This window comes from Squalius cephalus (assembly GCF_949319135.1).
Source record: "Squalius cephalus genome assembly, chromosome: 18".
Lineage (NCBI taxonomy): Eukaryota > Metazoa > Chordata > Actinopteri > Cypriniformes > Leuciscidae > Squalius > Squalius cephalus.
Window position 1 is genome coordinate 13,370,509 of NC_137139.1, and position 12,575 is coordinate 13,383,083.

A 12,575-nucleotide genomic window follows, 5' to 3' on the forward strand; every position below is an offset into this window, starting at 1 on the left:
CTCTTATCTATCCATCCCTGAGCTGATAATTTGGCCTTCTCGAATCCCAAAATCCCTTTCCTCTGGGCCTTTCCTGTAGCCCTCCAACAGACTGTTAATGATCTGCATATGAAGTGTAGTAAAATCACCAACCATGCATTCGAGTTGTTTTATTTCATGCTGATGGGCCTTGGAAGTCTTCGGGGACCATCTCAAACGGTCTCCCCTTGCAGAGGTTGCTCCATCGTGCTATTATTTTCCCCGATCCTAATCCAAGCTCCCATAATGCATGTGGGAAAGGCATTGTTTACAATAGGATCAAGTCGCACAGACAGCCCAGAATATGAGACGTCCTTCCAAAAGACATTTACTAGCAACCATAAGCCTTGTGCTGTGTTTTCCTTGGACACTGTCTCCATGAAATGCTGCTGGCGGATAAGCCAGTCGGAGGCCCAGTGAGCCGGGGAGCAGTGCTGGCTCACACTGACCTGAGAGCGGTGGATAGAGAGCGGCCCCGGCCAAACTAGAAGCCTTTATTGCCCTCTGTCACACCGCAATGTTCCAGCACACTGACGCTACAAGCCTCATAAACTCCGATGTTAACAATGGCCATTGAAAATGACATGTTAACTAGCTAGGCTGAGGCATCCCGAGAAAATCTTGTTTTGCTTCTTTTTTTTTTTCTACTTTCCATTCTGTTAATACTGCAAAAAGAAAAGAAAAATCAAATCTTGTGAGAAACGAGTGGCATATCACTAAAACTACCTGACATCCAAATATTGAGCAGAAGTGGCATGCTATAGACAAATTAACAAAAAAACGAAAGAAATCGAAGAGCTAATGCACTTGCACAGTCATAAAGTGAACTTTAAGGCCCACACGGAATCTGCACCCGCAAAACTCCACGGAAAGCTCTGCAAAAGTGTTTGTATATCAAGTATTTTGGAGTTTTTTAAATTATATATATACTGTATACACTAACATTCAAAAGTTTGGGGTCAGTAAAGAAATGAATACAGTTAATGATAGTAAAGACATTTATAATGTTACAAAAGATTTCTATTTTAAATAAATTCTGTTCTTTTAAATTTTCCATTAATCAAAGAACCATTTAAAAAAAACTTATTTCCACAAAAATGAATGGCTGCTGAAAAGTCAGCACTGTTATCATAGAAAACATTACATTATAAAATATATTAAAATAGAAAAGAGCTATTTATAATACTTAACAGTATTACCGTTTTTACTGTAATTTTGATCAAATAATGCTTGCTGAGCATAAGAGACTTCTTTGAAAACCATTAAAAAAAACGTACAGAACCCAAACTTTTGAACGCTGGTGTATTTAAAAAAAATATATACATGTAATTTATTGTAAAGTAATAATAGTTGTATGTAATGCATTCAGTTAACCAGGTAGCTTTGTTAAACTCATTTTAAACACAATTGTGCAGATTCTTCTCCAAGATCAGTGCAAAAATATCTGCAGATTCCGCCTGAGCCTGAATGTAAGTTACGTGCGTATTGAAAAATGACCACACATACTGTATGTACACCACCTAAACTGTCACTTCGCATACATAATGTTTAAGGTGGGAAAAAAAGAGAAGTTAACTCGGTATTCTGTTTCAGTTAAACTACCACTGTGGTGGCCGGCAGTCTCAAGCTGAGAGAACCAGTCAGGTGTGTTTTCAGAGCGAAGGGGGGTTAAGCTGACGTCTCATGTGATCCCTGTGTTAATCTGCAGGTAGAGCTCACACGGCAGTGCGACAGTGTGTACATCCTGATTTGATTTAATCACATCCTAACTCTCCTGTGCTACGCTAAGTCATACAGTCATATTGATTTTAACCCTGCAGTAAACTACCATTACACTGCAAAAAACATTTTTTTTACTTGTTTTTCAGTGCAAAAGAAGATACATTTTCTTGAGAAGCAAAATTACTTAAGATATTATGGGCCAGATTTACTAAACATCGGTGTTTCCCGAAAGCATCCCTAGCCAACTATGGTCGCAAGTTCCGTCGTTATCAGCTTTGTTCAACTAGTTGTTTTTCCCTCAATGTGTTTCCCAAAACCATAGTTCCAACGAACATTCGCAAATAGCATTGCAAAGTTGCGTAGTTGGAACGACAGCTCTCGTCAACAATGGAACAAGAAAAAGTTTCTTGTTAGCATGACATGCACTTAATGCTAAGTAAGCAAAATAAGCAAGCTGACATAGAGTACAATCTATATCTTTTCTTGAGTGGAAATTTCTGCAGATGATCTACAGACAATGTGCAAACTAAAGAACCGAGACGAAGCAGCTCATTTCCATTATGACCAGCGCAATCTACCCGTTACATCCACCAGCTGGAGTGCTCCTGATTACCACCAGAGGACATTCCCTAGTCCTTTGCCATTCCATCATGAACTACATTTCCCATAAACCTTTGCCTGGACTCATTATGTTCTGATTACTGCCACCTGTGTCCCATTACCCTTGTTAACTCTGCCTCTATAAGCCCTGTTTATTCAGTCACTCGTTGCAAAGTCTAGTATGTGTCACACTGCTTTTTTGGGTGCTCTCTTTTGGTTCTGGTTGTGATTCTCATACCCGTTCTTGGATTTTCCTGTTTGCCTGTGTTCCTGTGCCTGAGAGGAGAAAAATGTTTCCCCCTTTTACCACGCCCCTCCTACAGCAACTCTCGCAAAATGGGTTAAGACATGCTTTTTTGGACGTTAATAAATGGCGCAAATACCAGAGAGATGACTAGCGCAATTCTGAGTAAATCACAGTACATTGTTCATTCAAAAACTCTCCTCTCGTAAATTTTGCATCTGAAAGGGTAAACTTCAAAAAACATTAGCCGCAAAAATAACTGCCCACGCTTTTTCATAGCTAATGTCTTTAATAAATCCTGAAAAAAGAGGGTTTAGGCTGAAGCAAGCTGTTACTAAATCTGGGCTTAAAAATTCACTAAACTAAGTGAGATTATACTTAGAACAAGAAAAAAAGATCTGCCAATGGGGTAAGAGAGTGAACGAGTTTATAAACTTATTTCAAATGAAAAAATAGTTTTATTATTCTTACCCCATTGGCAGACATTTGTTGTTTCAAGCATAAAGTCACTTAATTGTGACGTTTTTCTTTTCAGAAAACAAGACTTTATATCTAATGTCATTTTGCTTCTCAAATAAATGTTTCATGATTTAAGAATGTTTAGGTGTTTTACTGAAAAACAAGAGAAAAAACTTTTTTTTTGCAGTGTAGAGACTGCTGTAGCATGGCGGAAAAACCGGTTTAGATCCCTGGATTTGGTGAGCATGCTAAAAACCGCCCGTCTGCAGGCCTGGTTCAGCCAATTCAGTGTTGTTTTTGTCTACGTGAGTGTTGCTCTCCAATAAATATACATTGGTCATCTGGTTATGTACTGTAGGTTGGCGTGTGTTTGGCAGCTGTAAGCTGTGTGTATCTTTTCAATTGTCAGAACAAGAGGGCTGCAGTTTGTTCTTTCCCCCTCTGTCGGTGTTTCATTTGACGGTTTAAGTCAGGCTGTTTTTTATAGCCCCGTAACGTACATTTCCATGCCGTCGTTAAAGGTAAAGATAGTGGTGGTGCTCGCTGCGTTTGCTCCCTGCTTCACATCGCCGATTGTCTCGTAAAAGTTCTCGCAGGTCATGGCTCTGCCCGGACCCTGGGCGGGCTTCTTTTTGGGCTTCAGCGTGTTGCTGGCCAGCTTCTCCCTTTTCCGGTGGGAATCGATGGTGGCGTAAGCCGGGTCCGACTCCAGCGCCGGGCCCCGGGGCCACGTCTTCTCGCCTACAGGTTCGTAGCAGGGCTCCTCTTGGGGGTCGGTCCTCCCCCACACCTCTTCCCCTGTAGCTCCGGCAGCCCTGTCCTCTTCCTGGGGCGCAGCAGAGGCCATCGGCCTGCTCTCCTCCTGGCTCTGACCCTGCTGGTGTCTCCTCTTCAGGGTCTTACAAACGGTAGAGTACATGTCAGAGATCTGAGGACAGAGAGAGAGAGAACCGCAGAATGAGAAACACTCAAGAGTGTGCAAAAGATCAGCTGTGCCAAAGTGGACTTCGTAACAACAACAGTCCTGTGGAGCAGATTCTCAAGTTACAGTTAGAGTGCTGAAGGACTTACCAAAAAACATGAAACACGCCGATTTTAGAGCGCAGAACAAATTTGCAACAACCCTTACAACCCTTAGTGCTCAATTCCGATTTATTGCTCAGGGGCCGTATTCACAAAGAATTTTAAGGCTAAAAGTAGCTCCTAACTGGCGAATTTAGGAGCAACTCCTAAAAATAATGGGCGTGTCACTTGTAACTTTAGGACTCCTAATTTTTTTGACTAAGAGTAATTCACAAAGCATTTTAGCCCTAAAAGTAGCAGCTAAGCCTGGGACAACTTAAAAGAAGTCGAGAGGACTCCTAACTCACTTATGCCTGGCTCACACTACAGGAGTTTTAAAATCCTAACCGATTTTGAAATCTGGTTGCAGCACACACATAAGGAGAATCTTTGCAGATTTTCTTCCCTCAAATCTTAAACATGCTCACACTACAAGATTTGAAAATCGCGGCGCAACACACACTACAAAATGTTATTAAGATTGTCTTGCCAGAGGAAGCGCCTCACGTGATCTCACGCAGCAGATCTGAAGCGGAGAAGCATGTAAACACAATATCTGTCCTTCATACAGTGCCGTCGCCAGACCTCAGTCTTAAGGGGGGCATATTAAATGCATGGGAGGGCACAAGTATTAACAGTACGTATATTTATAATAATCGTATACTCTATTCGCGCAGCACGTAATCATCATGTTAAACATAACCAACAGCACTATGACCAGCCATAGCCTACACCACATTACATAGAAGCAATGTTATGAATATCCATAAAACACTTGACTATACAACATATTAGATGTAACACCAGAAGCATCTCTCAAACATTGCATTTTAAAGCAGTCAACATGGGATATGCATTACCACGAGACACGCACGCACGCACATACACACCACAGAGACTTTGACCCTACCGGTACTTTGAGATCGGGCCCAATTTTTTTTTAACGCAGGTGCTGAGGGGGTGGTAGATAGCCTATATAAATACTATTACAAAAATTGGCCACTTAATATTTAATATTCAATTATTTTAATTGTCACAAGTAAAGAATTACTTTTATTAAATTGACCAAGCACAACATTCATTCAATCAAATATTCTTAAAGAGTTATACTAATAATGTTATTTCAACATAATATCTCGTTATTTCGACATAATATGTGTGCGTGCAACAAGCAAGATGTGCATTTGTAAATCCGGTGACGTGTGCATTGATTTTTATTAATAAACTAGTGTTTTCTGTCAGTGTCGGCTTCAAAGATGAAGTTGATGATCGCCATATAGTGAACGCGCCTATAGAGAGAAATGCACATCATGGATTACATAATCAGAGAGTAGCCTATTTCTTTTCCTTTTGAATTGTTTCGTTTAAAGACATTTCAAGCTTTCTTTAGATGTATTTCTCATACACTGAGTTTCGGGTAATTTTTGATGAGATTCGCTCCAGTTCACGAGCAATAAGTGACTGCGCCGGTGCCTCCAAGAAGTCATGATTATATTGTCTGGTATTTGCTTCTTATTTATTAAATCCAGGCAATTGGTTGATATAAAAATGATATAAATTAAGAAACAATTTATACAAAACGAAATTCACTTTAAAGAAAGACTTTCTACAAAACAAAACTTAATGAAGTGGTCAAAATCATGTCTGACCCACTCTCCCGATACATTGCGCATCTTACTCGTGCTGTTCACTTTTCATAATCAACATAGATGGAAAAAAATAACATTATAATATTTTAACAAATATGAAACTAAATACGCTTATTTAATGGCTACAACACGTACGTAGGCCTACATATTCTCTATTTGTACAAATTGCTGCATATTCATTTAATTCTGAATTTTGCAGACATAAGTTGAAAGACATTTGTTTGTGCATAGTAAAACATTTATCAACATTTAAAAGTTCACGGATAATTGTGCGTGCATTCATTAATTATTATCTTAATGAAAAATGCAACAACGACGAAGCATGTCTAGAATGCGCAGAGACTTTCAATGCCAATACTGGTGAAATATCAGCAGAAAGCCTCTTGTAAAGTGAGATTCAAGGAATTAACTGTTATAACAATGGCCTAACAAGCTCATTGTCAGGTTTGTACCTTCATTTTAATCCACTTCGGTTTAACACGCTTTTTAGGTTCGGTTTCATTACTGAACATGTAGGCTACTCGGTCTTTGTGCCTGCTGACCACAGCGTAACACTTAGCAAGAAATAATAAAACGCATATCGCGCTGTTGAGTCACTCAAAATTACCTCAAGGGAAAGTCCTTCACCACGACAGCCCTACTTGTTTCTTGGCTATTTTGACAGCACTGACGTAATCACAGTCTTGCTCATCCCGATTTAAAATCTTAAATATCAAACATGTTTGATATGATCGGGGCGAGCCCGATTTGTGTGTGAGCAGATCGGGAGGGGCAAGATTCTATCTGTGAACGCCTCACATTACCAAATAATCTGCGCCGAACATCGCAACCGATCGAGGTCCTCGACAAGATTTTTTCTCCGATTCTCGGGAGGGGGAAATCGGGCATAAATCGGCCTAAAACTCCTGTAGTGTGAGCAGGCATAAGACCTATTCACAAACCGCTTTTTGTGGCATTTCACGTTGCGATGTTTTGAAATGCGTATGCGGTGGCTACAGGAGCTTGCAATCGCGAGGGAACAATTTTGCATTGTAGGCATAACTAGGGATGCAATAACGCCACCAACAACAACCAAAACTAGGCTACTCATTGCGTGTAAACTATTTGTAACGTTTCATTGTGAATCAAATTGAAATGTTCTTCTCTTTGCAAACATAGGCATATAGTGACAGATTCATTCAATAATGTTGCAAAGATATTGCATCAATCCATATGCTTCATTAGGCTACTAGGCTATTTGTTTTGCCTTACTCTTTATTCATTTAGGCTATTTATTCAGTTATTCATCATCTTCCGTCCTTCGCACTGCTTGTGTAGCGCACGCATTCTCAGACCTGTCAACTGTCACTCATCATCGTAGGGGAGGTGTTTGAATCATTCCCGCGTTACAATCATCAGCCAATCAAGGTGGTCACTTCAGTCAAGCTTGTGCATGAGTAATGACGTCATCCATAGCAACGAAGACTCACTCTTAGTTTAGGAGTTGTCATTTTTCTTCACTAAGAGTAGGTCTGAAAGGCGTTGTGAAGAACTTTTAAGAGAAAACTCCTAGCTAAAATCTTTTAGTGGTAAGATAAAATGCTTTGTGAATACGGCCCCTGATCCGTATAGCTGTTCACATTGTTGTTTTAAATGTGGCCAATATCAGATTCCAGTGTGAACAGATCATAGACCAAAAAAAATATAGACGTAGTGTCTGTGACGTCACCCATAGGTTTCTGAAGAGCATTTTTGAAGCCCAAAGTGGGCGGAGCCGGCCGTCGCCATCTTGGCAGCGCGTCACTCCTGGATAACCGAAAATGGGCAAAGAGGCAGGATTAGCTGAGGTGACGTGACGCTAGCAGACAGCAGACAACTAGTAGTGACATCAGCTGTAATCCACCTGTCACTCAAGTGGCCACGCCCTTAATCATGCAGAACTTTAAGGCTTAATATTATTTACACGGATGAGTTATAAAAAAATTCACCCCCCTCACAGTTGTCATGAAGGGCAAAATTAGCTAGGCTATATAGACCAAAACCACTTTTTGCACCAGTCTGTAAACATATTTTTTTCTGCTGTAAAGTTGGGCATATTAACATGGGGGTCTATGGGATTGACTCTCTTTTGGAGCCTGTCTCTAGCGGCCAGTCGATGAATTGCAGTTTAAGTCACTTCCATGTTGGATTCAAGAGAGAGACAGGAAGGTTGCCGCTTTGAACAGATCATGGTCCTGAACTGACCCGCATGCGCAAAAGAACGATAAAAAGACGTCACGCAGCATGCTGTCATATGGAAATAAACACGGAGGACACATTACATGTTTATTTATAGTGTGATCTGCAACCGAAGCCAGCAAATTTATGTACAGGCAATATAAAAAAAAACAAAGACGAGGATGCAAAAGAAGAGAGCTGAGTTTTTAAACATTTAAGAAATGAGCCCTCATGATTTGCTTGTATTTAGAGCTGTCACTGTAATACTTATGAGCTCTGACACATCACTATGTCTACCTTTCGCAACCTTTCTTGATAACGTCGGGTATGTAAAATCTTTGAAGTGACTCCCATTAGACGAATGTTGATCTAGAGTGATTTCCGATTACTATTCAGATTATGGTCGCACTGCAAAATCTGACCTGTATCAAATCTATGGAAGTGGCACAAATCAGAATGGAAAAGATCAGATTCCATGTGGATTGAGCAGTTCACACTGCCATGAGGAAAACAGATCTGAGTCACATGTGAGCAAAAAAACCAAAAACAAAATCGGATTTGGGCCACATGTAGCCTTAGAATATTAACAGCACATGCACCTCTCCTCAACAGGTCCACGATTTGAGGTCTCATTCATGAGCGTTCCACAAATCCTGCAGGACAAGTCCCACATCAAAGTTTAATTCTCAGATTTAGGGGTTTGTTCAAAGTTTGATCAATAGTAACAGTGACAATTGCTTAGCAAAGTAAAAGACAACAGGACAGATAAGAGCAAACACAACCTCTAATATGCCTGAGGATGTAGTATATGTACATAAACGCCCACAGCGGTGAGTGTTTGACGGAGGCATGCGTGGTAACAGGACTCTGCTTGCACACAGCAGAAATATGACCCACTTTGGCCCGTGATCGACAGAGCCAGTGTAAACGCTCTTATCTGGCTGCAGAGAGCAGAAGTGTTACCTAACCTGCAGATAAGCCTGTTAAACTTTCACCACAGCAGCCCACCGAAACGGCATTAACGCCGCTAACCAGACAGGAGGTAAACGGGTGGGAAGATGTCCATGTGTGTGCGTGTGTGTGCGCATGCGCGCGCTCTGGTAACCTCACATGCCCTCTCTCTGCTAGATGGCATTTAGCACTCCCAGCTCAGTGGCGTGTATAAAATCCCAGTCAAGAGCTCAACTCACATTTTGACCTTTATGACATTGGTGTGTAAAGACTGAGGAGATGTTATGGCATGAATAGAGCTGTGCATGCAAACTGTGTTTGTCATGTTAACACCTCTAACGACACTGCAGCGTTCAGTATTTTAGCCTGTACTGGATAATCTGCAGGCCGTGGCATGAGGCATTGCATGCGTCTGAACTCAGGCATGACTGAACCAGCCGATTTCAAGAAAACCGCTGAGTTCGACGTTGTTCGAGACTCCCAGGTGTGTGTGTGTATGCGCGCCAAGCTGATCTCTTCTCCTTCGTGTCGAGCATTGTTTACTGTGCTGTGCAGCGCTTTGCAGAGAGAGAGGAAATCACAATGACGGGGGTTTCAAAACTCTCTGCAGCTGTTGAGAAAGCCTTGAGAGGTTTTTTCTCCTTCCTCTTGCTCTCTCACTCTCTTTCTTTCCCCTTCATATTGCTTCATTCCCTTGCATTTTCACCCCCCCCCCCCCCGTCCCCCTCCGTCCCCCTCCCCTCCCCCTCCCCCTCCCCCTCCCCCTCCCCCTCCCCAAACACACACTTTTTTTCTCTTCTTACAAATGCAGTCTTCTGAAGCAGCTCAGTTGTATGTCTTGTTGTATGTGTGCGTACACACGTTCTCACTGGTGTGTTTGCACTTGACACAAAAGCACAGTGGCGCTACAGGTCGGAGATTTCAAATTAAGTAAGCACAGGAGTAATATGTTTTTCTATTTAAAACTGATCTTTTAAGTCAAAGACAATGTAAAAAATGATATGATCAATAAGTTGTGACATGTTTTTACATTTCTTTAACTCATCAAAATAAGTTGAATCGTTTAAAAGTCAGTTTAATGTAATTTAAGTTGAAATTACTTAAACATCCAAGTTGATATATAATATAATATAATAATTATACATGCCGTTTTTACATCCCGCAACTGGTTTGCCTGTGTTTCTTTTATTATTTTCCTTGGTTGTTAATTCGTTTTACGCACCTATTTCTGTTTAGTTGATTACTCTCCCTTGTATTTATTTTAATCAAAAATACAGTAAAACAGAGTAATACTGTGAAATAGTATTACAATTTACAATAAATGTTTTCTATTTGAATATATTTTAAAATGTATTTTATTCCTGTGACGACAAAGCTAAAGTCTCAGCATAATTACTCCAGTCTTCAGTGTCACATGATCCTTTGATTCTTTGATAAATAGAAAGTTGAAAAGAACAGCATTTATTTGAAACAGAAATCTTTTGTACCATCATAAATGTCTTTACTTTACACTTTTAATCAAATTAACGTGCCCTTGCTGAATAAAAGTACTATTTTTTTTTGTTTTGTTTTGTTTTTAAAAAAGGAAAAAGAGAGTAATCTTTTAAACAGTGTTGTACAGTATTTTTGATCTAAAATCAAATCATGTTCAGAATCAAATCATGTTCAGAAAGGTCCACAGATGTTATTTGTTCAGTAAATGTGTTAAGAGGGCCGTGTCACGCCCACACACTCACACACCCACCTCGTGACATGAATCTGGGCGTGTCTGGACAAGAGAAGGAATGAGAAGAGCAGAGCGTGGAGAAGTGTATTCAGCTCAACGGTTACAACAGTCAACACTTCTATCTGAGCCAAAGGAGTTACAAAAAAATAGCACTATTGCTACACTATTACACTATTGTTCAAAAGTTAGGGGTTGGTAATATTTTTTAAAAGAAGTCTCTTCTCACCAAGGCTGCATTTATTTGATAAAAAAAAAAAATACAGTAAAAACACTAATATTCTGAAATATTATTATAATTCAAAAGAACGGTTTTCCATTTTAATATCTATTAAAATGTAATTTATTCCTGTGATCAAAGCTGAATTTTCAGCATCATTACTCCAGTCTTCAGTGTCACATGATCCTTCAGAAATCATTCTGATATGATGCTTTGATGCTCAAGAAACATTTCCTATTATTAGCAATGATAAAAACAGTTTAATATTTTTGTGGAAACTGGGACATTTATTCAGGCTTCTTTGATGAATAGAATTTTTTTTAAAAGCATTCATTTGAAGTAAAATTTTTGTAACATTATAAATGTTTTTGAATAAAAGTATTCCCAGACAGCAACATAGTGTCGGCCCAGATCCGGGCCACATCTGGTACATGTGGATTCCACATCCGAATCCGATGTTGCTGTCTGGCTTCATAATAATCATAAAATCATACTGACACCAAACTTTTCAACAGTAATGTATATTTTACAAAAAGTCTAATTTATCAGTTTAGCTTTTCTAGTAAATCTTGTTGATATTTAGGATATTTTCGATATTTCCGATGGAAAACAAGACAAAACTGATGAAGATTATTTTTATTTTTATAATGGTCCTTGTAAGTTCCTAATAGGATCTAGTATTCTTCCCTAACCCTAACCCTTTCCTGTAAACACTGAATCCAGCTTGTAAGTTTTGATTGGCCACAGGAAACCGATTAAACACAGGCTGACCCAGAGTGCTCATATTCCTTCCCTCACACCAACCCTGAACTGACAGTCCTCAACAAGCGCCGTCTACAGACCTTTGACCTGACAGTTAGTCATGCCATTCCTAGCCAGCGATAGAGAGAGAGAGAGAGAGAGAGAGAGAGAGAGAGAGAGAGAGAGAGAGAGAGAGAGAGAGAGAGAGGGAGGAGAGGGGGAGGGAGAGGGAGAGTATAAGGCTCAAACTTTCTCTCTCTCCTCTCTAGCCACAATTTATCAGACTGCAACCATCATTCCACTCACTTCCTGTGCCAGAAAGCGCTCTTTATTGACGGACAAAGGTCAGACCAAAGAGGTCTGAAATGTATGCGAATGAGTCCTGGATTTTAGGGGTCAAATGTCAAAGTCTGCAACCTGATCCCTTCATGCAAACTTAGACTCAAATGTCCTGACCCCGTCTGCGGTGCTGGGATAGCGAGGGAGACGTTACCTCCACGGCGGTGGGATGGCTGTGTCCGTTCTCCAGCTGAGGAACCCCTGGCACGATGATCTCATCCTCTTCTGGTGGTTTCCAAATGTACTGCTCCCCGTTGCCCATGAAGACCGCCTCCTGTTGGACACACGAGGAACACACAGGGTGGTCAGATCCCCTCGAGGGGCTGATAACACACTGAATTTTGTCATCTGAACGGTGGCCAGTCCATTTTTCCGTTTGTGTCCCACAGAAGAAAGAAAGTGAAAAGCCATGAACTGTTCTTTTAATTTCATACATATTGGTGTTTGTTTCTACAATGGAAGTGTACTGTGAGTTAATGATTACAGGAGCAGATATGTACGCCGCATAAAGAGTCAATGATTAAAGAGGGAAAAAAACACACCTCCTGTATGAATGATTAATACCAGCAACAGATGAATGGCTACAGTGTTTGCCGTTATTTATTTCCCTGGCTGAAGCCACTACCTGCTCTCTTTGGTTCCTCCCTGATG

General features: G+C 40.4%; 1 protein-coding gene across 1 annotated transcript in view; it reads right to left on the reverse strand.

Annotated features, from left to right (window-relative positions):
- LOC307146054 (uncharacterized protein) overlaps positions 1–12,575 on the reverse strand; it is a 58,610-nt gene continuing 46,035 nt past the window's right edge. The window contains exons 6-7 of the mRNA XM_079849820.1: positions 12,079–12,198; positions 1–3,971 (exon numbers count right to left, since the gene is read on the reverse strand). Of these exons, the coding sequence (XP_079705946.1) occupies positions 3,525–3,971; positions 12,079–12,198 (567 nt within the window). The 3' untranslated portion in view covers positions 1–3,524. The remainder of the gene's footprint in view (positions 3,972–12,078; positions 12,199–12,575) is intronic.